Source organism: Drosophila virilis, chromosome 3 (assembly GCF_030788295.1).
Source record: "Drosophila virilis strain 15010-1051.87 chromosome 3, Dvir_AGI_RSII-ME, whole genome shotgun sequence".
In the NCBI taxonomy this organism is placed as follows: Eukaryota; Metazoa; Arthropoda; class Insecta; order Diptera; family Drosophilidae; genus Drosophila; species Drosophila virilis.
Genome location: NC_091545.1, coordinates 12337892 through 12365239, shown reverse-complemented (window position 1 = coordinate 12365239; position 27348 = coordinate 12337892). Strand labels below are relative to the sequence as shown.

At 45.1% G+C, this 27348-nt stretch overlaps 5 protein-coding genes across 12 annotated transcripts in view; 4 read left to right on the top strand and 1 right to left on the bottom strand.

Moving 5' to 3' along the window:
• LOC6623240 (capon-like protein) overlaps window positions 1-11230 on the top strand; it is a 45633-nt gene extending 34403 nt beyond the window's left edge. For 2 of the 8 annotated variants that reach the window (XM_070207850.1, XM_032434472.2), the window contains exons 2-7: window positions 1065-2671; window positions 2904-3102; window positions 5642-5748; window positions 6360-6530; window positions 6616-6738; window positions 7101-8647. In XM_070207850.1, coding sequence (XP_070063951.1) covers window positions 1562-2671; window positions 2904-3102; window positions 5642-5748; window positions 6360-6530; window positions 6616-6738; window positions 7101-8171 — 2781 coding nt within the window. In that variant the 5' untranslated portion in view covers window positions 1065-1561 and the 3' untranslated portion in view covers window positions 8172-8647. Of the gene's footprint in view, window positions 1-1064; window positions 2672-2903; window positions 3103-5641; window positions 5749-6359; window positions 6531-6615; window positions 6739-7100; window positions 8648-9410 lie in introns of those variants that run through there. The other 6 variants (XM_015175218.3, XM_015175219.3, XM_032434473.2 and 3 more) reach the window with 5 other exon arrangements.
• Window positions 11231-12102: 872 nt separating this feature from the next.
• On the top strand, window positions 12103-26815 carry Tmc (Transmembrane channel-like). Its single transcript, XM_070208024.1, has 19 exons — window positions 12103-12434; window positions 17361-17497; window positions 17583-17623; window positions 17711-18016; window positions 18202-18329; window positions 18538-18642; window positions 18978-19166; window positions 19229-19359; window positions 19473-19583; window positions 20194-20288; window positions 20349-20445; window positions 20505-20597; window positions 20657-20812; window positions 20884-22570; window positions 23944-24048; window positions 24161-24342; window positions 24412-24588; window positions 24652-24974; window positions 25043-26815. The coding sequence occupies exons 1-19, from the start codon at window positions 12183-12185 to the stop codon at window positions 26653-26655; spliced, it is 5928 nt and encodes a 1975-aa protein (XP_070064125.1). The 5' UTR covers window positions 12103-12182; the 3' UTR covers window positions 26656-26815.
• On the top strand, window positions 12886-14219 carry LOC6623445 (uncharacterized). Its single transcript, XM_002047245.4, has one exon. It carries the CDS (start codon window positions 13002-13004, stop codon window positions 14124-14126), a length of 1125 nt encoding a protein of 374 aa, XP_002047281.1. The 5' UTR covers window positions 12886-13001; the 3' UTR covers window positions 14127-14219.
• On the top strand, window positions 14520-15689 carry LOC6623261 (MORN repeat-containing protein 5). Its single transcript, XM_002047244.4, has one exon. It carries the CDS (start codon window positions 14712-14714, stop codon window positions 15618-15620), a length of 909 nt encoding a protein of 302 aa, XP_002047280.1. The 5' UTR covers window positions 14520-14711; the 3' UTR covers window positions 15621-15689.
• Or67b (Odorant receptor 67b) overlaps window positions 19579-27348 on the bottom strand; it is a 20717-nt gene continuing 12947 nt past the window's right edge. Inside the window, exon 9 of the mRNA XM_070208023.1 lies at window positions 19579-20420. Coding sequence (XP_070064124.1) covers window positions 20397-20420 — 24 coding nt within the window. The 3' untranslated portion in view covers window positions 19579-20396. The remainder of the gene's footprint in view (window positions 20421-27348) is intronic.

Below are 27348 nucleotides of genomic sequence, written 5' to 3'. Positions count from 1 at the left end.
CGGATTGACTTGTGTGTGCAGTCAAGCAAACGGACAGGTAGTTAAATAGACAGACAGCCAGATAGATAGACGGCCAGACAATCAATCGACACCTTTGCCACTTCGTTAGACAAATTTGCCGGCACACACAGCGTATACGCAATGTTTGTTTTGCCTGTGCTAAGAGCAACAAAAAAAAGAACACTATTCCGTTTGGGCATATGCTGAAATCATTTCAACAGTTGGTTTACATTTCCATTTAGTTACAATCTATATAGGGTATGCTAAATAAATCAGATTTTTAAGTACGCGGCAATTTGTAATTCGTCGTCTGTGTATTGGCAAACTAATTCTGTTTGCGCTTGTCAAAATAACTCAAATTGATGTCTCGTTAATGTCTCGTTAAAGTTGTTGTTGTCTCTGCTGGCTAATGCGCCGATTCTAGCCAAGCAAAGTGCTCGATTTTTGGTCAAAATTTTCGAAATGATGGACATGGACATAACGAGTGGATGAACGTACGGCATACTCTTGGCAAGAGTCGAATTTTGAAATACATTTTACCGAAATTTCGAACCAAATGATTGATGGCAAAAGCTAGCCATTATCAAACAAATATTGTTAGATGTAGCTCTCAAACTCTGTGCATTGCCGTTTAACGTGCTTAGAAGAGAGCTTGAGAATAGGTTTTCTATCCCAGATACTTTGTTGCCGCACATGCACAGCAAACCAATTAGATCGATTAGTAATCGAGACTATTTTTAAATGTAGACCTTCGAGCTGTTGTCTTCGTGCCAGTCAAACTGCAATCAGGCACATTAGCACAACACGAGCCCAAGCATAAACCAGATTGTTCCAAGAAATGCAAATTCACTTTAGCATTTCTGATGCCTGACAACGATTAACCAAAACAAAACCCCAAAAAGATTGACAGTTTTGTGTGTCTGGCGGGCAGAAAATGAATCAAACTGAATGTAAGCGTAACGCAGCTGGCAGAAATACACTCGCATGCAATTATACACTGCAAAAAAAAAAAAAAAGAAATGATGAAAATTGAAAATAAATAAAGTATTTTCAACTACAAATAGGCAAACACAATTGAGTGCTCCGCGAGCAATCGACGAAAATAATTCAATATAAATACTATATATTGGAAAAACAGAAAGCAAAAAAAAAAAAAAAAAAAACTACGCAAATAAGAAGGGTGAAAACAAAAAGAAAAACACTTGAACTGTAGGTGCGAAAAATGTTGCGTTTGGCAATGTGTGTGAACAACCTGGGCCAAGGAGCCGTCAATGCCCAGAGGCAGCTAAACAATTATGAAATTAATAGTCTCTTAATTGGCGCCGATTATTATTGAAAACAAATATTGAACAGCATTGAACAGCATTGAACCTAGCAGCAGAACTACGAAAAGTGCGCGAGTGAGAGAAAAGATAAGCAAGAATCGTGCGAAAAGTCGAACGAAAGTGTTGACAAGCTGTTGGCCAACTTGTTGTGGCCATTTCTCTTCCTTTTTTTTTGGCCAAGTGGACCTTGTGCTTAAGCAAAACTTTAACGATTCGGTGAACGTCAACGTTCGGCCATGAAGCACGAGAAGAGTTCAGCCATGGCCGCCAATGGTACGCCCCCGCTGAGGCGGGACAAGCAGCGTCAGCAGCTGTTGGAATCTGGCGGAGTCCCACGGAGTCCCATTACCAAGGCCTTTGACTTTCTGCCCTGGTCACGCAGTCGCAGCAAGGCGCCGGCGTGTAGCAAGCCGGAGCCGGAGCCGAGCGCTGCAGCTGCCAGTGAAAAGCCCACCGAGGTGCACTATCATCGCAACATCTTTCGCAGCGGCGGCGGTCTCATACGCGACATGCTCGTCGGTGACAAGGACAAGCTGCAAAAGGATAAGCCACCGCAATCGCCGCTGTCGATGGCCAAGAAGGAGCAACGCAAACAGAAACAGCTTTCCCGCAACAAGAGCCTGGACATACGCGAGCTGATTGGCTGCGTTGAAAGCGGACTGGCGCCACGAACGAATGCCCTGCCCTCGCAGCCGCAGCCACAGCGCTTCCTGGACGACACCTACATTGACACTAAGCCGCGACACATACTCTTCAACGATGACGAGAACACCGTGTATCTCATTAAAAAGGAGCAGCCAGTGGCCAAGGCGCACAAGCCGGCGTCCACACACGCCACCGGCAGCCATTGTAATGGCGGGGATGTGCTAAAAGCGCGGCTCAAGTTCAAGCGTTTGCCCAGTGAACATTATGCGGCCTCGCCGGAGGCACTGCGTCGCGCACAGCAGCTGTATCAGCGCTCTGAGCAGCGACACGTGCTGCAGCGCCGCAAGAGCCTCAGCGATACGCATAACGACAAGCAGAGCAGCTCCAGCCTGAGCAGCGGCGGCAGTGGTGGCCCGGCTGCGGCGGCGGGCAGTGCGAGCGGCATCATGCTGGAGCGACCTAAGACGGATAAGCCGCGCAAGAAACTCTCCTTTCGCGAGCCCATCGAAGCGGGTCTGTCGCCCGTGATGGTTGCCATGTCGGCGGCCATGTTGAGTGAACAGCGGCAGGAGCGGCAGCGGCGACGCAGCTCACCGCTGGAGCGCACCACACAGATAGGGCATGGTTTGGACTGTGATGGTTTATGCAATAATCGCATAAAGGATGCAATTTCCTGTGGCCATGCCGCAAGCGATCCGGAGGTGGGTACGCTGCGCCATGGGGCGTATGCGTAATTTGCTTTGTTTTGCCGCAGCTGCCGCTCTGTCAGCCATATGCAGGCATTTGAATTGCCCGTCTGCCTGGCTGCCTGGTTGCCCGGCTGCTTGGCTGTCTTAATTGCTTGCTGTGCGGCTTAATATTAATTGTTGTTAACCCCTTATACACACAGTTGCGCCCCGCTCATCGCTTTATGTCTTCCTTTGTGTCTTACAGAGTCAGGCCATGCGCATTGTGCGCACCGTCGGACAAGCCTTTGAAGTGTGCCACAAATTTAATCTTCATAAGAATTCCCTGGAGCCCAATGACGAACGCTCCGATGTCTCATCGTCAGAGCTGCTGGATGTGGAGCAAATCAGCGAGCAGCAGCTCAGCGAGGATGGCGGCGTCCTCACCAGCGAGACGCCAAAGAAAGGTAATTGTGAATGCGACTCTGTGTGTATGTGAGAGTGTGAGTGTGTGCCTGTGTGTGTGTGTGTGTGTGTATGGCACATGCAATTTTCGCAAAAGATAAACCGTATGATGACCCCCCAGCTCCCTGATCGACGCCCCACCAGGCAATCGCTGGGTCGTTGTACGTTGTACAGACTGTGGGTCAATAAATAAATAAAAAGCTGGCGCTGTCGGCAACGCCGGCAGCTTCCTGGGGCGGCTGCGACGCTGGCCACTTGTGGGCGGCCCCTGGCCGCACTCTGAACACCCTGGACAGCTGACTGCATTAGTTTTGCAATTCAGTTTGGCATTTCGATGCAAATTTCTGGTGCTGTTTAATTTTGAATTCATTTCAATGCGGCATCAAAAACGAGGCAAAAATTTGCATTTAAATTGCATTTTACAAGCGCCAGGCAGAAGAAGCTTAAACAAAAAATGTGGAATGGTATGAGCAAGGAAATGGCAGAGAAATGTTGACATTTAAATGTGGCACATTTAAGAGTTTCATAAAAATTAATAAACAATTAAAACAAATGGCAATGGGGGAATAAAACAATTATATATATATACCAAAAGAAATTTGTTTGCATATTACTAAAATATAAATATATTTAACAAAAAGCAGACACTCCAAACTGGTCGTTAAGCAATTTCCACGTATTGCTTAAATTTTCAATCAACCCAAAGCGGCTTTTCACATTTTTCTTTGCCACTTGACGTCACCAACCCGCAGACGTTGCCAAAAAACATAAAAAAGGGGGAAGAAATATTTTCATTCTTTTAGATTTTTTACAATATTTTGAGCGACAACTTGACAAAAAATTCTTGGAAATGGCTATAAAATACACTCAGGTATCTTAAGTAGCTGCGAAATGGATTTTTGGATTGGGCCCCGTTACCAGGCATGTAATACAAAACCAAAACGTTGTCGCCAGGTTACTTGCAACACGCACAAATCACGTGGCTGCCACAGCTGCAGCTGTATCTATCTGGGCGTGTGGGCGTATGGGCGTGTGGTCGTGTGGGCGTGACGCGGAGTGTGGGGAATGTAGCATTTGTATGTCTTTTGGTCGCGGCGTGTGCCAAAAATAATTTATTTACTTTTGTTTATATATTTGACCAGATACATATATGGCTGCTCTGCTTCTTCCTTTTCATGGTCTTGTAATTTGTTTTCATTTTTTTAATATTCATATCTATGGTCGCGTCTGTTGGCTTAAAATAATATATATACACGCATTATATCTTAGCTGCTGTCTTGTCCACAACAGCTGCTGCCTTTGTGTGTCTTTGTTGAGAGATTGGACAATGATAATAGGAACACAGTTGTCGAGACAGTTAAGCAAGTTGAATGTCTGCCAACGTCTAGACAAAGTGGCTTTGCTGGGTACTCTTTAAGGGTAGCTTAAGAAGTATGCTATCATTTAAAGATGTAAAAAGCTAAAACTTTACTCAAGAAAAGTTTGCTAACAATACAATAGAAGTTAGGCAGAAGATAACCAGGTTACAGCTCCTAAGCGAGCTGAATAGCTAAGTTATTCCAAAAATAATCGAAGAATAATGAACTATTCACTTGCAGCTGGTGACAAAAATCTTCATAATTAAATTAGATGCACAGATTTTGGCTTTGCTCGTTTGCTAAATGGGTCACTTTGATAGTAAAATTCGTGAATCACATGATCAAAAATAGCAGGCATACATATTTTTTTTCATTCTCTTCATTCTTGATTTGGATTTAGCCTAGTACGTGTCCTTGTTCAGAATAGCCAAAGTTAAGTGAGGCATTATGTGAAAGGGGGTATAAATTAGTTTTATATGAACAATTAAATACGCCAAATTAATTTACATGCTGTGAGGAATTTGTAGGATTCGTTCAAGTGAAACAGTACGCAGTTATTAACATGTGCTCAGGTGCGAAGCCAGTACGAACTTGGCCGAATATTTCATACAATCTCCGTATAGAGATTAACGAATTGCCACGTTTTCGGCGCCGGCCACTTTTTCATTTACACGAGCGGTACTACGAGAGAAAAAAAAAACAGACACACACACACACACACACATAATTAAAATTGCAAATTTTCTGGCCAAAGAAATTGTTGAAATATTTTGAACACAAATCAAATATCGAATCGAAACAGAAAATACAATATAAACACAATACCTAACATAGCAGGACCCTTGAACATTGTGGAGGGGGAGGGTGGAGAGGGATGCTGGCTGCATGGATAATTATATCATTATTTATTGTATACGCAGCACAATCAAAACAAATATTGAAATCAAGCTGCTGTAATTAAGTGGAAATAAAGCACTAGCCGCTCAAGAAGCAGCAGGTGTGCTAGCCAGCCAAAGTCTACATGTGCGTGTGTGTGTGTGTGAGTGTCCACTGGCCTTGACAAATGGTTGGGGGTCGGGGCTGGGGCTGGGCTGCTCGGTCAATTTACACGCTCCATTTGCCGACATGCGGCGCCTGCTGTCAGCTGGCCACTAAATCTGTACCCGTTTCTGATTATTTATAGAGCACTTGGCCATAACGCCCGATTTGAATCACACGCAGCCGCAGCGACCGAACCACTTGGAGCTGCTGCCAACGCAGTCGAGTCTACGCAAATCGACCAGCCTGCTGGTAAGTAAATATCCAATTCTTTGCATATATCCAAATCCAAGTCTGAGTCTGGGAGATTAGCCCCATGTGTACTTATTATTAAATACTTATCAGCAAATTAAATTAAATAATGGCCCATTGGAAATTAAAGTACCATAAATGCGCAAAAAATAGAATCCATTAGAGTATTTCGTTTAGATCATTCCTATAAATTCAATACACCAACAAAAATTTCTTGTTTACTTAACCGAGACAAAAGTGTAAACAAGAAAGTAACATTAAAACCGATTTTATTTTAAACGATTTTTGTGCTTATGAAAAGCGCATGACTCTGTAAAAATGTGTTATAAATAAATACAATTGTAATTTTAAACAATTGCTCTACATTTTTTAAACAAATATTCATGGGCTATTAATATTTGTTTTTTATAAAAAATATCATTGCCAAATCGATTAAGATAGTCATGATAATAAAATATACATACAATAATATATAAAAATATATATACTAAGTCAGATATATTTTCAAAGAATAGAATAATTTCGATATATTTATCAAATCTTGCTAATCTTATCTCAATTATGTTACCATTTGTCTTATCTACTTCTACTTGCCTAATTCATTCCAACAGTGCGATGTGGATGACAAATCGCCAGTGTCGCCTTCGTCGCCGCGCACTGAGATAACCCAGCTGAAGGATCAGCTGGAGGCGCAGGCGCAGCAGACGCGTCAGGCACTTGGACAATTGATGCTGGTACGCGAGCAGCTCATCTCAGAGACAAATGCGCGCATTGAGGCGCAGGTGAGTGCCCATTAAAACAAAGCATACTAACAAAAACCTAACCGACTCTGTTTTACCCCCGCCGTCTCTTTCACTCTCTTTTTAGGCGCGCACGCAGCAGTTGCTGCAGCAAAATCGCGAGCTGCTAGAGCATTTGGCATCGCTGGGCGCCTACAACGAGCAGCAGAGCGCGGGTCTGACCTCAGCGAACATTGGCATGGCACCACAGGTGAGTCCATATATCCAAGTACTATATATACGCTGAGTATCGTGATCCCTGAACGTGGCAAGTTAACTTAAGAGTTTATGTTCTTTGCCCCAATTGCCATAAACAAACTGCGCTTTAATTTATGCCTTCATAATTTTGTTGCCTTCATTATTCAAATGAAAAATAAAAACAAAATTTGAAGAAAAAACAAATACGAATATGAGCAGCCCTATGCATGTTTATTTTACTTTGCAGCCCGCCTAGATATGTTCCCATTGCGTTTACTTTTGCACGTTTGTTTGTTTGTTTGCTTGTTTGTTGTTCATTGTTCATTGATTAAGTTAAGCGGCAGCGTTAATGACTTGAGATACCCTTTCTAACAGCAGCAGTCGCAGCTGCAACTGCTGCTACAGGCGACCAGCAACAACAACAATTTGGCCACAATCAATCAGCAGATTAACAATCTGGGCAACATCAATCAGCAATTGACCTCGCTGAGCCAGCAGCTGAGCGGCCTCAATCAGCAGAGCCAGAACCTACAAAACCTACAAAGCCTGCAACAGACGCCGTCGACGCCGACGCCACAGCAACAGCAACATCAACAGGCGCAGCTGACGCCACCAACGCCGCCTCTAGCGTCCACAGGAGCCAGTGGTAGCAGTTCATATCCTACAATGAGCCAGCTGCAGACGATTAGTAATCAGCTGCAGCAACAGCAGCAGCAGGATGCGCTCTCGAAGGATCTGTTTCAGGTCAACCAGGAGCTCTTGAATCGCCTGCAGGCGCTGAATTTAAGTGCGAACGCAACGCAGACGCCGCAAACACCATCCGCGTCGCCTAACAGCTCCTACTTCTTTGTAAATCCGCTGTCCTGCACACCAGCAACACCCTCGACGCTGAGCAACAACAATGCGGTTGGTGGATTTAACTTTCTGACGTCGCCGGGCGGACTTAATGCGGGCGCACTAACGCCATCGCCGCTGGGCACACTGAATCGCAACTCATACACAGGCAGCTCCATGCTGAACGAGGATTTGCGTCTGAGCATAGAGCAGAATCTGAATAGCCTGGAGGAGCAGCTTAAGGTTGCGGTGTCTAATGGCAATCTGGCTAGCTTGGCCTGTGGCGGCTCCACTAGTACAAGGGACACTAGTTGCAGCTCCTCCACGCTGGACTCACCATCGTCGCCGCGTCAACGCAGCAGCAATAATAACATCAGTCCCGGCAGCAGCTGTCAGAGCAATGTCAACAACAACAACAACAACAATAACAATTCGAGAGATACCCGCTTTAATACTGTACTGCTGCGTGTCACCGACGAGGCGGGTCATCAGCGCAAGCTATCGGCCACGCCCAGTTTTATAACGCGCAGCACCAGCGAGAAGGTGCCCAACCGTAGCCAAATGATGAGCCAGGTTCAGCGCACCGCCTGGGCCAGGCACACCACCAAATGAGAATCCAACAATAACCATTGAGAGTGGACCAGCTCTTAAGTTATAATAGTCACCTAAGCTAAGTCGTGTGCGCGTGAATGTGAGTGTGTGAATGGGAATGAGTGAGGGTTTGAGAACGAATATGAGTATGTGAATGAGTAAGAGTGTGAGAATGAGTATGAATATGAGCATGAGGATAAGTATGAGTATGAGCATCAGTATGTGTATGAGTATAAGTTTGAGTATGAGGATAAGTATGAGTGTCAGTATGAGTTTGAGTATGAGTATGGGTATGAGTATGAGCACGAGTTGGAGTATGAGTATGAGCATGAATATGAGTAACAGTATTAAATGATAGCGCAAAACTTGTTTTTTAGTTTGCAATTGTTAAGTTCTTTGAATTTCTAGTCCTGCAAGGTAATTTTCAAAAGGCAAATAGAAAATATACTACAACTGCAGCATATCATAAAATAAAAAATAAATTATATATCAAAGTATTTTCTCTCCCTTTAAAGTGTCAAAGTAACTAGTTGTTAAGCTCTAAATCGCTTTAGTTAAAAACTATTTAGTAAACTGTTGTTATATAAATGTTCTGTTATGCAAAACTTCCAAAAAATGTTTGCTCACAAAGTCGGATAGAGCGAAATGATTTAACAATTGTTATGTGAACAAATGTCGAAAACAAACGCAAGATTAATTGGTTGCAGCAACTGTTAAATATACAATTTCTCGTTTTATTTATTAACTAAACATTAAGCTACAAACAACAAAACAGGCAAACAACAGCAATAAAAAAGCATAAAAATAATAAAATATCTCTATAAAATCATATATTATCATTACATTCATTAATAATTGTCAGCTTACGCAGCGTTGGACAATTTCCCTAATGAGTTTTACAGCAGAAGCTAACGAAAAACACGCTGCATACTTTCGAGGGCAGCAAAGAAAAAAGCGCTGCATACTCTTAAGCGCATTTGTATTACGCATACGCCGTGTCGGATAATGAACGGCCGAGCACGCAGTGCATAAATTTGGTGTGATAAATGAAAAACGATGGCAAGCAGAAAGTGCAGAAAGCACAAAAAAAAAACAAGTGTCGCCGTTTTTTCACTTTGCTTTCTCAGCGCCCCCTTCTCTCTCCCCCTCTCTTTTCTCTATCCACATTCTCTGGTGTTGGTGGACAGCAATTTGCGCACATAACTCATTTGCATAAATTTACACACTGACTTTTTGTTTATGCTCGACTCATTTTCACAGCTCTCGTCGACGGCCAAAGTGGCTCGCTGGTTTCAACAGCTGCCCTGGCATACCGCCTCGCTGTCCCGCCCAGAAAGCGGCTTCGTTTCCGGCGACTCGCGCTCTGAGAAGTATCAGGAGGATCATTTCTATGGCGGCATGGTAAAGGAAACGGATGATTTATGCGATGAATTTCTGCTCGTCGAGGGCAGCAGCACCATTTGGACTAAGTTAAGCGCCAAAAAACGTCGTAAATTGCTTGGCATGCGTTTGGGCAAAGTGACAACATTTTAGCTAGACCCCCCCTCTATCTTCAACCCCTGCCAGCCGTAATGTGTGCGTTTATTAGCTGCTAACTGCGTTTTTTTTTTAGCATAGCCCTAGGCAATGGGGCTTTTATCGAGCCAAGTAGCTAGTTAGTTATATACTAAGGATAGTAAATATGAAAATCAATAGACTAAATGACCAAATTAACCCAAAACGAACGACATGCTCATTAAAATGCCATGAACACACACTCAAACACACACACGCACTCATGCAAAAAGACGAGATAGAAGCAAGAATAAAGTAATAAATAAGCGTAGACATAAGTCAATTAGCGAGCATAAGGCTTAAGCTCAATGTGTATTTAAGTATTAATAAACTAAGTAAATGTATTTCGCATGTAATACACACACACAGGCACACACACACACGCACACACATGCATCACATCCTGCACAAACAAGCAGGTAGGCAGTCAGGCAGTCAGGCAATTCATTAGGTGGACAAAACTGGAGCATTTATCATACGCCCTCTTGACTCGAACGAAACATAAACGAAACGAAGCATAATAAAAGCACCGCAATTGCTGCTTAACTTGGCCAACTTTTCATGTTTGAGAAAAACTGGTTATTAAGCTAAGCAAACACAACATGCAAAAAGCGCAAAAGGAAGCAATGTGGAAAATTATATATGGAGAAAATAACGTACAGAACGTAGCTGTTGCAGCTGCCTTGCGGATTTGGCTGCTGGAAAATGTATGGCTAAGTAAATAAGCCAAGTTAACAACAAGGGTAACACAACACAACACAACACAACGCACGCACACACCTGCACACACTGTGGCTTACACAAGTATCAGCAGCTCAAATGTTTGCTATTCATACATTTTTCAGCATCAGGCATTTTTATGCATAAATCGATTTTACTTTTATGCGGCCGCCGTTTTGTGTGCGAGCATTTTGGGCAGCTCTATAAATTTATGTGGGCGGGCTACGTGGCGTGTACGTGATTACCGCAGCCTGAGTGGATTTAAGCGTACAACTGGAAAACCAGGTAGATTAAATAGTTCAAACAGATTGAAGCTTGAGTGCAAAATGAGTCGAATTAAATTGCACTCAAACTTTAATAGTTTTGAAGCTTAAATGAAATAAGTTGACATTAATTTATAAATATTAAAGCTGATCCAGCAGAGTTCTCTGTGGGCTGCGAACAATCTATTTATATTAAGATACGATATCCCTAACGATTTTAAGGCATTTCCGCAAAATTCAAACTAATTTTAAAAATGAAAACGAGATTTAATAAAACGGATGTACGTAATGTTTTAGTTAATTTATGCAACAATTTTTGAGACTGAAACTGAAATTTGTACTAAGCATAAATAGAAAACATGCACGCACATTAACACACAAACACACACTCACACATACACACACATATCGCATATCGCATTGTATGAACGTTTCTTACGCGAACATTCTAAGAGCATTTTACAGAACCATCTAATGTTAGATTAATTCCATTTTATGATTTTAAGCTATGCAGCAGAATAAAGTGAATAATAAAAATTAAACGCACATGCAGTTTTTAATTTGTTGCTGTTGCTGCACACTTTGCTGTTCAATTAATTTAACGTGCTGCGCATGTAATGGAGCCAAGCGCTGCATATCATCGGAGCCAGCAGGACGCGCTAGGACGCGCCAGGACATGGTACATGGCACAGCAAGTGGGCTTGGCTGGCAGCTAACAAGCGCACTCATGCGCTTGTCCATGGGGCGGCAGCGACCAGTGGGCGTGTGAGCGTATATATCGCATATTGAAAATTAGAAAAACCCACCCAACTCGACTTGTGTGTGTGTGCGGTCATAATTACTACGATTGTTACAGGGGCGGGGGGAAACGCCGACGGCTGACGGGGTCTGCGACTAAAAGCAAAAGAAGCACACTAATGGAGCGTATGAAAATGAAAAATGAAAAGCGCGACATGCGATATTTTCACTTTTATTTTTCTTATATAGTTTTTTTTGACACTTTTTGGGGCACAGGCAACGGACATAATTATACAAAGCTAAAAGCCATGTTAATGTGTAGGCAGCGAGACGACCCTGAAAACAGGAAGTCCACACAGACACAAACACATAAATACACACACACACACACACACACACACAGACGTACGGACACACGCACAGTGTGCAGAGTTAACAACATCAACATGTGAGCTATGTGACAGCAACAAGAAACAGTTGAAAGTGCCGCGTGTCCTGTGCTCCTGCTGTCGCCGCGCCAACGTCATTCACATTCACATTTACATTCACTTTCACATTTATTGCGTGGCTTCAACGCCAACGCCGACGCGTTTAATTCACATTTTATTTTCGCTGCTACTGCTGTTGTTGCTGCTGTTGCTGCTGCTGCCGACTGGGCGCGTAATTGTTGCTTCCTTGGCCAGGACATGGATATAGTACGTTCGCGTTGGCGCTGCACAGCGGACGTGTGCGCGGCACTCAGTGAATTTGCCAGGACATGCAAAACGAGTCGAGTGAAAATGTGGCCCCATCGATGGCCACAACATCTATCGAAGCGGCCGACACAATGCGCAGCACACCCGCCCCTGAGCCACGTCGTCCCAAGCCGGGCATACTCCGGCTGGACATAAGCAAGCCACGACGTTCATCAGGTGGTTCCGTTGATTTTCGTTGCGTGAGTGGTGCTGGTGCTGCTGGTGGCGGTGGCGGTGGCAGCAGCAGCGCCAATGTCACGGGCGCCAACAGTGAGGTAAGTGAGAATGATTTACTGTACGCCGGGGAGTGCTTACGATTTGGCCAGGACACGTGCAGCAGCGGCACACAAACCCATAACCATAAGCGCCACCAACACCTGGTCAAATCTGTTTTTCTTTTGCGGATTTTTCTCTTGCAAATGACCATAAAATGCATTAGCAAAAACCGAGCGTTAATCGAAAAGTGAATGCCCTAAGCAGCGCTCATTAGGACAGGCTGAGGCTGCGATGGTATATGTAGTTCATACAACTTTATAATACCCTTTTTGCCCACTACAATTGTGTAAAGTGTACATAAAGTTAAACGCTTAATGACCAGCGACTCGTACGGGGCAAACACATGGCGGGTTGGACCACGCCTTGGCACGCACTCATTAAGTCATAAAGTTAACGTGTAATCTCAGCAAAGCAGGCTTCAGAAGTGGGTCAAGTGCTCGTCACACAGTCATTCAGAACAATATTTTCTCTAGTTTAATACAAGCCCAAAAAAAAACCAGTCAAAAACTACATCAAACAACAAAATATAACAGAGTCTAACAGAAATAAGAGAAATTCCGAGCAGAATGTCGTTGAACCAAACGGATGTTGCCTCCATACGCTTCCTCACGGGAAGCAGCTTTGAGGGCTCCTGGAATGAATCGGTGCGCATGATGGATGGCTTCGGTAGCTATCGTTATCCGGATGGCAGCGAGTATCGGGGTAGATTCGTCGAGGGCAAATTCCATGGCTATGGGCACCTGAAGCTGACACAACCCTTTCGCTTTACAATCAAGGGCGAGTTTGAAAGAGGCAAACTGGTGACCATTGAGGATATGTGGTTCAATGATGGGCTCCACGTACAGGGCAGTTTCCAGGATGACCAGTTCATGTGCGATGATTGGGACTATCTAACGCCGAGCGATCGTCGCTATCAGACGGAGCGTTTCTATGGGCAGCAGCCCGTGGGCCCTACAGCCTATTTGACAAGCACATTACTAGCGCGCACTGTGCCCCATAAATGCTATGATGTGGAAGAGGGAATCTTCAATGCCAAGACTGGCTGGTTGTGCGAGAGACCGCCGCCCTTTTCGAAGGCGGTCTACGTGGGCTGTCCGCAGGAGAAAGCCTGGATAATGCGGCATTGCCGTGGTGAGCGTAAGGAGAATGTCCGAGAGCCGCTGCCAAGCTTTTGCAGGCAAATCATTAACAACAATCTGGAGACCGAGCTAAGCCAACTGAAGGATATTACCATCTATGCACCCGACAAGGAGGTTCATCGCGAACGCTACTTCCCCAAGCTGTGCCGCGACTCTATTGCAGCTGATAGCCAAACCGCAGATCAGAAAAAGATACCATTTACACGCCCTCCATTCCAAAAAATAAAAACGACCACTGAGCTCTGCCTGCTTGCGCGTTTTGCAAAGGAGCAGGAACAAGCCAAGCAGCAACGTCTGTCTGATAAAATGCCACCAGCCAGGGCTCGCGTGTGGACCAGCAGCTCGGATCCACTAAGCGGGGACTCGGGCGCCACGAACACCATATCAAAGAGTCCGTCGGACGTATCACTGCACACAAATGTCAAGACTTTCTACGATAATGCGTTCCCGATGATACAGAAGATACCCACAGGTAGCTTACATGTGGTCCAATCGAATATGAAACGTCCAGGCAGCTTTGTGGACATAACAGGTTCCGTATTCGAGCTATAAATCCTACCATCAAATTAAATTATGCATTCAATATATTGTTTAATACAAATTCAAGTAATGCATACGATTGAATAAATTCAATAGACTCATGAAGTTCAAAATTATAAATATATAAAAAGCTGAAGCCACATGCTGGAAAGCCAGGACTACTGTTGTAAGGGCGTTTGAGATTAAATTCAATAATAATGTTATTTTATTTATTATTAAAAAATAGTTTTCGATGCAAAGCTAAAAAACATTGCTCCAAAACGCGTGTATACAACCTATTCAGTTTCTTATTTCATTAACTTCAGATGTGTGTAAAATATCATCATGGGCGACATGCTTTGCGCATTGCGTCAAATCGAAAGGGAAAATCCTTTCAACTGGGCGAATAGATGAAAATTGAACATATTTTGAAAACACACAATGCGATGAAATTTAACGTTTATGTATACTCTCAAAAAATTTGTTTGTGTTGACATTGCCAGTTAAATATTTTGCAAATAAAATATACTACACACAAACATAATATATAATATTAATAAATAAATATAAAGAGAAAACAATCATAAACATATCGCGTGCATAGCAATCATCCCAACAATGGAAAATCTAACGTCGAGGACTCAGACTGCCAGCTTTCTCACGGGCTCTAAATTCTATGGAAACTACAATGAGCTGGGCATGCAGGACTACGGACTCTATGTCTATCCCGACGGCACCAGATACTTGGGCCAGTTCTACAATAATCGCTTCCACGGCAATGGAACCATAGAATTACCAAAGCCATATTGTGTGTTCTTCACTGTGGTGCATAAACACGGTGAGCTAACGCATATTAGCAGAATGAGCTTCACCGATTTGCTGCCCGTTCAGTTCACGATGACCCAAGACAACATTAGCTTTGAGAACTGGAACTATTGCACAGCGGCAGATCGTCGCTTTAATGCGGAGCGAATGACAAAATTGGAAGCTGTGGGTCCGGAAATGTTCCTGACAAGTGATGGCCCCAATCCGCCGCCGCTGCACCGCAACGTTTTCGATCTCGGCTTTGGGCTGCTTACTGATCTGGGCTTCCTGAAAAATATGCCGAACCATATGACCGAGACGACCCAATTCTATGTGGGCTGTCGCAATGTGCGACGCTGGATACGCGAGAATTGTCGCCATGGTCCCCTAAAGGGCAAGCACCTGAAACAGGAGGTGCTTTCCAAGTTTGCGCGTCAGATCATGCGCAATAATCTGGAATGCGCTGCGGAACTGAAGACACATGCGATCAAAAAAATTGCCACGACAACGCAGCACAGGTGCAAAGTGTGCCGACGCTCTAGAAGCGAGGAAAGCGCCGGATCGGCCAAAGAGGTGCGTTTGCATCTGGGCAGCACCTCCAGAAGTTGCAGTTCCATTATGGATCATACGCTGAAACGTGAGCCACAATACAGACGACTCTCAAAAAAAGACTACCCAATTCGGCGCTCCAAGACTGAGGAGAACGTCTGCCGCTTAAATTAGTCACATAATAATAGCAAAGAGTTGTTAAAATTGTAAAATTAATATGTTATGCCCGGCGATTAACCCAAATTCTATAGTCTTATCCGTTCTCTGCGTCTTTTGAGGTCAAAGCCGTGTAAGCCAAATATATTGCATTGCCTCGGGCTTAGCCCATGTTTGGGCGTTAGATTTATGACGAGCACCTCAAAAAAAAAAAAAAAAAAAAAACTGCAATCGAACATGGAAAACCACTTAAACTAACACATGTGTGAGAGTGTGTGTAGGTGTGAGTGTGTGTTGTGGGTGTGGCATTTGGGTCAGCAGGTCTCTGGTACAAGAAGGCATTTGCCAAATGCCGTTGCACCTGTCACAGCGGCTAATGAACCCATATAAACCCACCAAATTATGTTACACGTGCGACATGATTTCTGTTAAGAAGGTGGTCGGGGGAAGGGGAGGGGTTGCCATTTGGCGCCATATGGCACGCACAAATAAATTTTGACGTTAATTAAAAAGGCCGTAGCAGGCAGAACTTCATTTAATTAAAAGCACAGTCAAAAAGTTAAAGGATAGTGAAATCTGGTAAAAAGCGCTTTTGAAAGCGAAAGCGAAACCGAAACACAGCAGACGACTAAAAGTTATATGAAAACATATTTCAATAGTGGGCGCGTCCTATGCTCGTGTGTGTGTGTGTGTGTGTGTGTGTGCGCGAGTGTGTGCTTGTGTGTTAGTGTGTGTTTCTTGCTGTTGTAATTTGCGATTTTCTTTATCAACCCTTGCATGTTTGATTTTCATTTACATGCCAGCCCGGTCGGCTAGCCAGGACAAGAATACAACGTGACTCAATCCTGCCATACACACACACACACACACACAAAGGCACACCGTCACACACATATACACATAGGGCTTTGTCGGCCATCTAAATGAACATTCGATGTCCTGGCTGGTTGCCTGACTCCTTGGTTTGGCCAACTGGTTACGCCTGGCGTTGTTATCACATGCCGCTGGCGATTTTAACGCTCATTCGTCTTCGTTTCAACTGGGCGAGGAAGTCAACGAGTGGTCAACTCCCCCCCCCCCCCTCCCCCTTCCACCTCTGCACGCCCTTTCCTACCTCAATGCCGCCGCGCGTGTCTATGTAAATTCCTTAACGTTCTTGAGTTTGTGTATGCGCGCGGTGTGTGTGTGTGTGTGTGTGTGTGTGTGTGCTGCTGTGTCTGTGTATGCGTTTTGGGCACGTTTTGGCTTTGATAAGTCTGTTGGCCATGGGTGGGGTTCGGTTTGGGTCTCTGCGCTTCATTCATATTCATTCATTATTAGAAAAAATTTAACTTAGCGCGCTCGCTCGCTCTTCAACCTATCTTTCTGTGTCTGTGTGTATTTGTGTGTTTGTGTGTCGCGTTGTCCTTTTGATGTCCTGTGAGTGCGGCTTGCTGGTCTGGCCAGCTCGCTAAGCCGTTCAGTCTGCGTATAAGGCTGCTCCAAAGCGTTACGACGGCACAACAAACCAATATTGAATCAACTTTGGTGCCACGAAATTTAATAGAAAACTTTGTAGATTAAAGACTTAAGTATTTATAATAATCAAATAACTATAGTGATGAGCAAAAAGTATTATATAATATAAACAATGACGAGATGCCTATGTGTGTGATTTAAATGTTAAATATATATGTTTATATGCAAATGTTTTGGCTAGCGACTAGCCCCATCTGATATACGAAAGCAGAAATTTAATTAAAATTGAACAATTCCTAGAACAACTCGGGCGTTACCTCTCCACATCAATTATCTGTGACGTGGGCGCCGCCATGTGATTGGGATAAAGGCGGCTGGCAAATGCAGAGCAGTGCCGACGAGCGAAGAGAATATTATAGAGGACAAAAAGGCAGACGGTAAGTGAAGGCTCGGGTGAATTCAAGAAAATTGATTTAAATTGCAGTTGTATAAAACAAGGATTTTCCTTCTTTTTTTTTTAAGAACTGCATCGCAGGACGATAACAAATCTTATGAACTAAACGGTATGCACTAGAACTTACCCCGAATAGCTGCACATAATTGTAATTACTTGTCGCAATTTCCAAACATTTCCATTTCCGTGTGCACAGATTTTCACGTACCCAACCAAAGCAGCGACGCTGACAGTTGTGCCTACAACAACAACCAGGAGCCAACACATCAGCAGGAACTTTCCTACGAGCAGCAGCAACAAAATGGCACCGTTGATGCTGATGCTGATGATGATGAGGAGGACTACTCAATTTCCGTATCGGCGATAATGCAAAGACGTGCCAGTGTGCGTGGCTATAGAGGCAAACGTGGCAGTCGCAATTCGCGGCGTGCATCGAGTCCCATGGATCACATGCTCGATAATGTGGAGCGGCGACGCTCCAGTGTTTATACAACAAGCTCAGGCAAGGCTCAAACCAATAGCTGCTTTCAAAGACTTCGTTTAACTTACTGCCCTCCAGTGGCTAATCAATGTGTGTGTGCGTGTGTGTGTGTGAAGGCAGTTATAGTAATTTCTCGAGCTACGTGCGCCCATTTAGTGGCACGTGGTCAACGTTGCGTATGTGTAATGTTTATTTTGCTTTCGCAGAGGAGGGCACCAATCAGGAGTCCACACAGGAGCAAATCTTTGAGAATATACGCCTACACAAGGAGGTTATACAGTCGGTCAAATTACAACCATGGCATATACGCAAAAAGCTCAAGCTGGTGCGCCAGGTAGGCAGCTCGTCCAATCCGCTCGGTTAACTGGGCCAAAGCTGGGCGCGTCACATTTCACGCCTTAGCCTTAGCCTTAGCCATAGCTAGTGGGCCATTAAATTCACAGCAAATATTTCGATTTCATGTGTCAATCTTTTCTCGCCCTCCTGGCGGTTTCTTTTCTATGTTTTTTTTTTTTGCTTGGCATTTTTAATGATGTTGACAGGCGAAAACGTATGTGGCACGCCACGAGGGCGCGCTGCAGGAGCGCTTTGCCATGTCACGCAGCACGAGAGATTTGTGGGCGAGGTTTAAAATTTTAATGGCAGCGGTAAGTGAAATCTTTCAGCACTATAACATACACACACCAACACACAGCAAGTACTCTTTGCCTTAAGCAAACACTTTGCTTCAGCGATAATGCAAGACCAGGCCCCTTAGTCCGGCTGGCCAGCCAAGTATCCTGCATATATTTATGTTTACACAATTTATGGGCCACAAATAAATCAAGAGCTCCATAATTCACAAAATGTGTCGACAAACTGCATTTTCTCTCTTTTTGTTTTGGCTGTGTAATCCACATGATAACCAATTAAAAAAAAATACGAATCCGAATACGAATTCGAATCTGTGGCATTCACGCATGTTCTTTGTGCTCTTCCGCAGCGCTGGCGGCATTGGAAACGCGAAACCGCCAGCTTTCTTACAGTGCTCATACCCTGGGAGCTGCGCATCAAGGAAATCGAATCGCATTTCGGCTCCGGCGTCGCATCCTATTTTACATTCCTGCGCTGGCTCATGTGGGTCAACATTATGATTGCCATTCCGCTCGTTGCCTTTGTTATTGGACCGGAGGTGAGCGTGCAGCAAAAACAATATATTAACCATGTTTTTCATATATATATTTGCCATAATAGTATTTTGCCACCAAGCACGACGAAACGGATCCGCGCAAACGCATGTCTGAACCGGAATACAAAGTGGCCGGTAATCTTTTTACGTTTTGGGAATTCGAGGGCTACTTGAAGTATTCGCCCATGTTCTATGGGTAGGTTTCAAAAATATTTACAGGCAAATTGGGAAATTTGCGCTCTGTCTGGTTATTTGTTTTGCCTGCTTTCATTGTGCATATTTATCTCTTGGCTCACTTCCTGTTTCTAGTTATTACTCGAGCACTTCCGGCATCAGCACATCCGGCTATAAGCTGCCTTTGGCTTATTTTCTTACCGCCGTCCTGGTCTACATCTACAGCTTTGTGGCCACGCTGAGAAAGTGAGTAGAGGTCGTGGCGGGGCGTGCACTGAAGGGCACTTCATTAAATCTCTGGACATCGAAGCCACAAAAGCAAACTAAATGCCAAAAATGGTCGTTAATTAATTAAACCGAACGTCGTGCTGATTAAATAATACAAATCTTGTCGCTAGGCGTGTCCAGCACAAGGAAAAGGCAAAACTTTTTCGCCTATCACAAGAAACTTGGCCATTATGATTTACGCACGCACGCGGCCAGACACGAGACCTGCAGCAGCTATGGCTGTGGCTGTGGCTCCGACTGTGGCAGGGGCAGGGGCAGAAGCTAGGCCGTTAGGTCGATTGGAGGAGGAAGCGAGGGCTAGGGCGTGTATACGCTTGTTCCGTTTAATGGCTTTGTTGGCATTATGTTGATTTCGTAATTGAACAAAGAGGCAATGTCAACAGCGCGGATGCCGGCACTGACCTTGCCACTTGTCCTGCCTGCCTGCCACATGTTTGCAGCACGTGCGCGGCATGCGTGAATTGTACTCAAATTTATGTGGCATTTGTCTTTGCACGGATTTGTGCGCCAATTATGTGTTGTAAGCAGCTAACAGAAAACTTTTTCGCACTTTTATCTACTTTGGCAGGATGGCTGAGAACTCGCGCAATTCGAAACTTTCCTCAAAGGATGATGAGTGCGTCTTCTCCTGGAAGCTGTTCACCGGCTGGGACTTTATGATTGGTAAGTGGCAATAGCAGCTAAACGAGTGCCGTGATTATATTGGATTTACACCGACAACAGGACACGCGGAGACAGCGCATAATCGCATCGCATCCGTTGTGGTTGGCTTCAAGGAGGCGCTGCTCGAGGAAGCTGAAAAGAAAAAGGATAATCGCAAGTAAGTACAACGATAATCAGCGTCAATTGCAGTTTATAATTGGAGTCTTGTGCTCGCAGCTGGCGCGTCATCCTGCAAAGGATATTGGTCAACATTTTGGTCATGGGCTTGCTGGCGTTATCGGGCGCCACTGTGGTGCTGCTAGTGAATCAGTAAGTCCTCTTCCCCGCCAGCCAATACATTGCTAATTGTAGCTGTCCATTTCAACCAGCTCCGAGGATTTGGCCAAGCACGACAATTGGCTTAGCCGCAATGCGGTGAACGTGACGATGACACTGCTCTCCTTCTTTCTGCCCATGATTTTCGAGGCTCTGGGCTTATTCGAGAACTGGCATCCCAGGCAACAATTGCGTCTCCAATTAGCACGGTGAGCGGCAGAAAAAACTTCGGCAAATAAATCAGCTAACTTCCACACTCCTACCCCTTTTCTCTTCCCAGCATCATGATATTGAACATGCTAAATCTGTATTCGCTCATGTTCTCCTTCATCTACAAGATAAACAGCAAAGAGAAGCCGCTGCAAATGCTGAAGCTGGAGAACGAAACCAACACCCAGGAGCTACACAATCTGATGAGCTCCATCGAGGCACTCCGTGCCATGACAACCACAACGCCCATCTACAGCGACAGCACCTCGGATGGGCTCTACGATGACTTGACAACGACTTCGCCCTGGGGCGCCGACGGTGCCGGCACCACAGATGCCATTTTCTCGAGCACTGCAGTGGGCGCATTTATAACCACATTGCAGCGGCTGAAGTGTTACAACATGACTGTGAAATGCTCAAAACCCAGACGTATATTGATCAGCTCGAAGAATATAGCAACAACCTTGTTGTTACTCAATCTGACCACGTCAACGGTGTTGCCAACAACTCTTCCAACAACAATAACAACACCAAGCACTACACAAGCGACAACAACCACTTGGTCTACAATGCCACCAACAACCACTACAGAAGCTACAACAGAAACAACAACAACAACAACTACTACAACAACTCCTTGGACCACTTTAGCAACAACAACAACCACAGAAGCGACCACAATAACGACAACAACGCCGGCAACAACATTCCCCACAACAACAAGCACCTCAGCAACTCCCACAACAACAACAACAACAACAACAACTACAACCGAAGTGCCTTATACCACGGACGAAGAGTCAGCCTATGATTATGGCAGCGATGAGCCACAGATGGACTCCTCAACCACCACGACAACAGCGGCGCCGGGCAACGATAGCTACTTCAACTATGTGGATTACTTTGAGGGTGCAGAGCTATCCGAACCAGGCGTCGACTATCAGGCAACCACAGAGGAATCGGATGATCCGCTGGTCCAGGTGCTAGCCCAAGTGGATGAGCAGCCGGTGACAACGCGCCGAAAGAGAGCTGTGGCTGGGCCACCCATTTGGCACTCAAGCAAATATAGTCGACGACATCGCAATGATACAAGAGGCACGGCTGGTATTGCCACAGAGTCGACAGCACCTGCCAGTAGTTCACCCACCAGACCCGTATACTACCCACCATATAATCCGGTGAGGAGAATTCTAAGCGAAGAGGAGTGGAACCGCCGACAGAATCTATTGCGTGGCGGACTCATCAAGACAAGCACCACAGAGCAGCCAACCATAACCACAACAATAACAACAACCACTACAGAGGAGCCCACAACAACAACGGACATATACAGCACGGATCCAAGCATCCCCGCGAGCAGCAGTAGCAGTGGCAGCAGCACCACCACCGAGGAATATGAGTATACGGATCAGAATGGAGCCACCGTGACGCCCTATTTTATAGACTTCGATGATATAGCGGATGTGGGAAGCACCGTTTACTACGACAACGAGAATCTTGGCTACTGTGTGATAACCGTGTGTCCGAAGGATGGCGAAGACATCTTTGGTGGCAGCACCACACCTGATGGATTGGACACCACGCTGAGTGGTGAAGTCAAGCAGCCAACGACTGCGATGAAGACGCCGCTGGAGCGTCAAGTGATGCGGCTGAAGGAGGTGCAGCTGACACTCAAACAAATCCAAATGAATCTGACGACCATGTGCTGGGAGACATCCCTAGGCCAGGAGCTGTCAAAGGTCATCGTCTTCGATGGGGTAAGCTAGAGCCAAGCCAACCACAGTTTAAACACAAATTTATCAACATCATGAGTAGCTATCAATTTCCTTTGCGCCAGTCAAATGCCTCGTTTCCGGCACAGGACCCGGCCAGATAAACAGCTGCCGTTTTGCACATATCAAAAGTCCATTTAAACCTAAAATATGATCGAACTTTAAGATACAACAGCTAAAGCGCAACGCCCAAGCGTGAAATCCCGTTTAGCCAAATTGTGCGGAAAATACTTTAAAAAAAAATTTGTTTTCCGCTTTTCATGCAAAAAATCAAATTTTTGGCAGAGTCTGAAGCGGGGGCAAAAAGCAACAAACGCCGCAAGAAAATAAAAACAGAGCAAGTCGAAAAATAAATATGTAAAATTATTGAAAGCTCCCGACTGTAAAATACTCTGTTCGCACTTTAATAAGGAACTTCTTATAAATAGCACCTGAAAACTAAAATTCGCTAGGCTTACTATTAAAAGCGACATGAATATTTTCGCAGACAGACAAACGCATAGGGCATATAAATACCCATTATGCCATTGGGAACAGTGTAACCAAAGCATTTTATCATACTAATCGCTCTCTGGAGTCTTTTGGCCACAGCACACAGCTGGCATCCGTTGTCTGGGCCAAATTTATATCAATAGCAATTTGCATAAGAAACATTTTTGAACTTTTGGCATCGATTTGCCAAAGTTTTTCTTTTGTTGAACGAGTGTCGATTGGCCAAGGATTTGATTTTGAACTTCAAGGCTAATCGCCAGCAAATTCATTGGGATCTACGAGCAACTTTTCAGGGTCAGCCGGTCGGCACTTTGGGCCTACTTTTTTGGCTGTTGCTGCCGAGCCTGTAAACAGCTTAGGACGAGGCAGCCAAAGAACAGACACAAAAAAAAGGACACACGATTTGATTATGTAGAGATTCTTATTGTTGTTATTGTCAACTCGACATGGCGTACATAATCTCTATTAAACGATTTGGGAACATAAATTAAGCATGTTACAGGGCTTCAGTTAAGCGCATTTATGCCTTATGCATAACAAATTTTGCAGCAGTGCGTTCGTTAAGGCCAAATTGGGTTTTTGGGCCATGTGCGGTTTTTGGCTGGAAGCTGGGCACGTGTTCGTGCATGAATTTCGGTTGGAAAATGAATGGGTTTTTGGTCAGATAGTTTGGGGCCAGCCAAATCAGCCATAAACATGGCTTTAACTGCAGCCGGCACAGAAAAGGAAGGGACAAAACGAACAAAGACGAGACAATGCAGAGGATGTGCTACGTGTGGCGGGTTTTAAGCAGTGACCAGTACTTCATTACAAAATGCTCTTAACCCCCCTATAATCCTCTCACCACCTCACGCTGGCCCTTGCAGCTTATGTCCATTGTGGCGCCGCTGTGCATCGACTTCTTGCGTGCCCTATTTGTGCGCTATGTCAATCAAAACTGGTGCTGGGACATGGAGAAAACGTTTCCGCAGGTAAGAGATAGACGCCTCCTACCAGCTACCATTCATAATCCTTCTATGCAACTCTCAACTCTTAACTTGGTGACTAATGGGACGCTTTGTTTTTGTGGCGCCTGACATGCAGTATGGCGACTTTAAGATAGCCGAGAACATCCTGACGTTGATTAATAACCAGGGACAAGTGTGGATGGGCATATTCTTCTCGCCGGGTCTGGTGCTCATCAACCTTGTCAAATTGATGATTATGATGTACTTTAGGTCATGGATAGTGCTCACATGCAATGTGCCGCACGAGGTGGTATTCAAGTGAGTATCCCATTGTCCTATGCTTAACCTCAATCAATTGTTTCACCTAATCAACAAACATGCTTGTAGAGCTTCCAAGTCCAACAATTTCTATTTGTCGCTGCTGCTGACCATGCTGTTTCTCTGTGTGCTGCCCGTGGGCTATGCCATTGTCTGGCTGCGTCCCTCCTGGCATTGTGGCCCGTTTTCGGAATACAATCGAATTGCCGAATTCATTACAAATACCACACGCAACGCGTTGCCAAAGTAAGTACCAATATTATGAATGTTATCCAATCATAGCTTATAATTCTGCCCCCCTCACCGCAGGCAACTCCATGAGCCCCTGGACTATCTGACATCCTCGAGCACTGTTATACCTCTGCTGCTTCTCCTCATACTCATCATCTATTATCTTATATCGCTGACGGGCGCGCTCCGCGAGGCTAATCAAGATCTGCGCACACAACTGCAGAAAGAGCGGGAGGAGGAGCGCAAAAAGATTTTCAAAGTACCAGAGGTTAAGCAGGCGGAACCAACGGCCACAACTCTGACAAATCGTTGGCGCAAGGTACTTGAGGCATCATCCCCAGTCACGCCCACACAGCCGCCAGATTTTGACACTGAAGAGTACAAGAATCAGGCAAGGAAAGGTGAGCGTCTATCGAAAATTCCGCAGTACATTCTATAATTCCCTTTCCCCACCTTCGCGCTTTTTCAGAGCTCATCTCACGCATCATGAAGAAGGCACTGCGCAAGGGCTCGGCCACCTCGGATGAAGACTCCTTTGTGCGTCGCGATGATGATGACACGGACACTGAGCATCAGGATTCGCTGCCGCACGATGAGGAGCCTAAGGAGAAGCGATTTGGGCTTTCACGCCTGCAGCAGATACGACGCACCCGAAAACCGTCGCTTGTGGACATCGTGCAGATTGCCAAGCAGGAGCGGGCGCGTTCAAGTTCCATTGCCGCAGCCAATGCCGCACTGGCTGGTGGAGGTAGCAGTCCGGGCACAGCCGGTGGCGGTGACCACTTCCCCATAAAGGAACCCCATCCCAAGAGCCGATTCAAAGTAGAGAAAAAGGAAAGGGAAAGCTTTCGGGATAAAAGGGACAGGCACAAGCAGCTGGCTCACACCGAATCGCCGTTACCCAAGGACGGCGAACATGATCCGGAGACAAACTCTCGAATTGTCAGCGAACGTCGCGCCAGTTTACTGCGGCGCAAACGGGACAAGGAGGAGCAATCCAAGCCAACAACGCCGGATCCGGATCCGGAACCACAGCCGTCGACAGTTAGGACTGCGGATCGACGAACACCCGAGAGTCAATTTCACATCGTAGACGAGAAAAAGCCACCAGAACCTGAAGAAGAAGAGCAAGAAAAGACACTCAAGGAATTGCCGCAACTGCCCAAAGAGAGCGGTCATGTGGACGGCAAAGGCCTGGGCAAATTCAAATTCCGCAAATACAGGTCAAAGGCAAATATTGTGGGTGCCAAGCAGGAGCCGGAGGTATTCAAGTTTGATGACAAGAGTCTAGAGAAGAACAAATCAGGCGAAATACCACAAGTGCCCAGTTCCGATCACCTAAACACCGAACTGGCCAGCGGCAGTGAATCGCAGGCACTGCCTTCGCCGACGCCCAGCCAGACACATAGCCAGCGCCAGGTGAATGCCGAGAAGTTGGCGGCGCTGTCGCGTCAAGGACGCAAAAAGATTGGTTCCCTGTTGGCCCTAGTCCGTGAGGCTGTCAACATAAAGAAGGAAGATGTCGAGCAAGGTTCCGATGAGTCGCCGGGTCCAACCACTCCTACCTATTTGGCATACACACCACCGCCGCCACCGTCGCTATTATCGAGCAATTCGAGCGCCACAGCACTGGAGATGCCACCTACACCGGAGCCGGATTCGCCTACACCAAGCGCTCCGCTACACTTTGGCAGCAGCACATCCTCCGCATCACATCGGCCAACAGTCAAGCCACCAATGCCATCTGTTGCAGCCGCTGCCTCAAGCTCTACGCCCACATTAGCCACCATGGATGATTTGGAGGAATTGGATATGCCGGGACCTATTACCTTCCCCAAACGCAGTGCTTCCCAGCGGCGACGCGCCATGAGAGAGGACTCCCAAAGTTCCATTTGGTCAGATAATATACCCACGATTACCATCAGTACTACGGGCAGCGATGAGTGCATCGTGGAGCCGGACACTGCAGCAGCTGCTCCAGCAGTCGCCGTAAATGGATTACCTGAGCGCAGCGATCCACCAGGTCCCGCTGTCAACATCATAAAGATCAATATCGAGGATGAAGATGAGCAGCAAAAGTAATTCCAGAACTTAACAGTATGCCCCAAACGCCAGATTGTCTTCTTAACCAGCAAAAAATTGTTTAGTCTACTCACAATTTAGCTTAAACTTGTTATCAACAACTTGTTAGCCAATCTCTATCTGTCTACCCGAATAACATTGAATAAAATAGTTTGCTTTCCTTGAATTTAGTGAATAACAATTAATTTACCAATGAAATTCATTCATAAGAAATATAAACAATAAACTCATTATATCTTGGTATAGTCCAAGACTAAAAGAACACAAAATTTGAAATTCCGAGATTTAAATAACAGGCGCCACGAGTTGCATAGCATTCAGCCACTGGTGAGGCTATGCGATAACATAGCAGGCAGTCTCAAAGTAGGCTGGACAAGAGCTTAATTTCAGACACGAACCAGAGGTTAAGATAAATTGAGCCGTTAGAGTAAATTATTTTACATCATAATTTAAATATAAAATTATAAAAGTAAACGTGGAAGATTAATTAATGAATATAGAACTATGCAGACTGACAGACACATACTTGTTAGGTGCCTAGACTGCCATATAAAGTCAAAGTTCATATAAACGTATATATTTAGTTTATATAGATTTTCATTCAATAACTGCTCAGACAATAAATTTCACTTCCTCTTTTAGGGCCATATATTTTTAGAAATGAATTTAGTCAATGAAACAGAAAGTGCTCTT

Bases quoted from the DNA above. Each gene is read 5' to 3' on its own strand.
- Tmc (XM_070208024.1), top strand. From the start codon at position 12,183: ATGCAAAACGAGTCGAGTGAAAATGTGGCCCCATCGATGGCCACAACA. The intron at 18,643-18,977 runs GTAAGTGAAATC...GCTCTTCCGCAG, and splicing joins TTAAAATTTTAATGGCAGCG to CGCTGGCGGCATTGGAAACG. The intron at 24,049-24,160 runs GTAAGAGATAGA...CCTGACATGCAG, and splicing joins TGGAGAAAACGTTTCCGCAG to TATGGCGACTTTAAGATAGC.
- LOC6623445 (XM_002047245.4), top strand. From the start codon at position 13,002: ATGTCGTTGAACCAAACGGATGTTGCCTCCATACGCTTCCTCACGGGA.
- LOC6623261 (XM_002047244.4), top strand. From the start codon at position 14,712: ATGGAAAATCTAACGTCGAGGACTCAGACTGCCAGCTTTCTCACGGGC.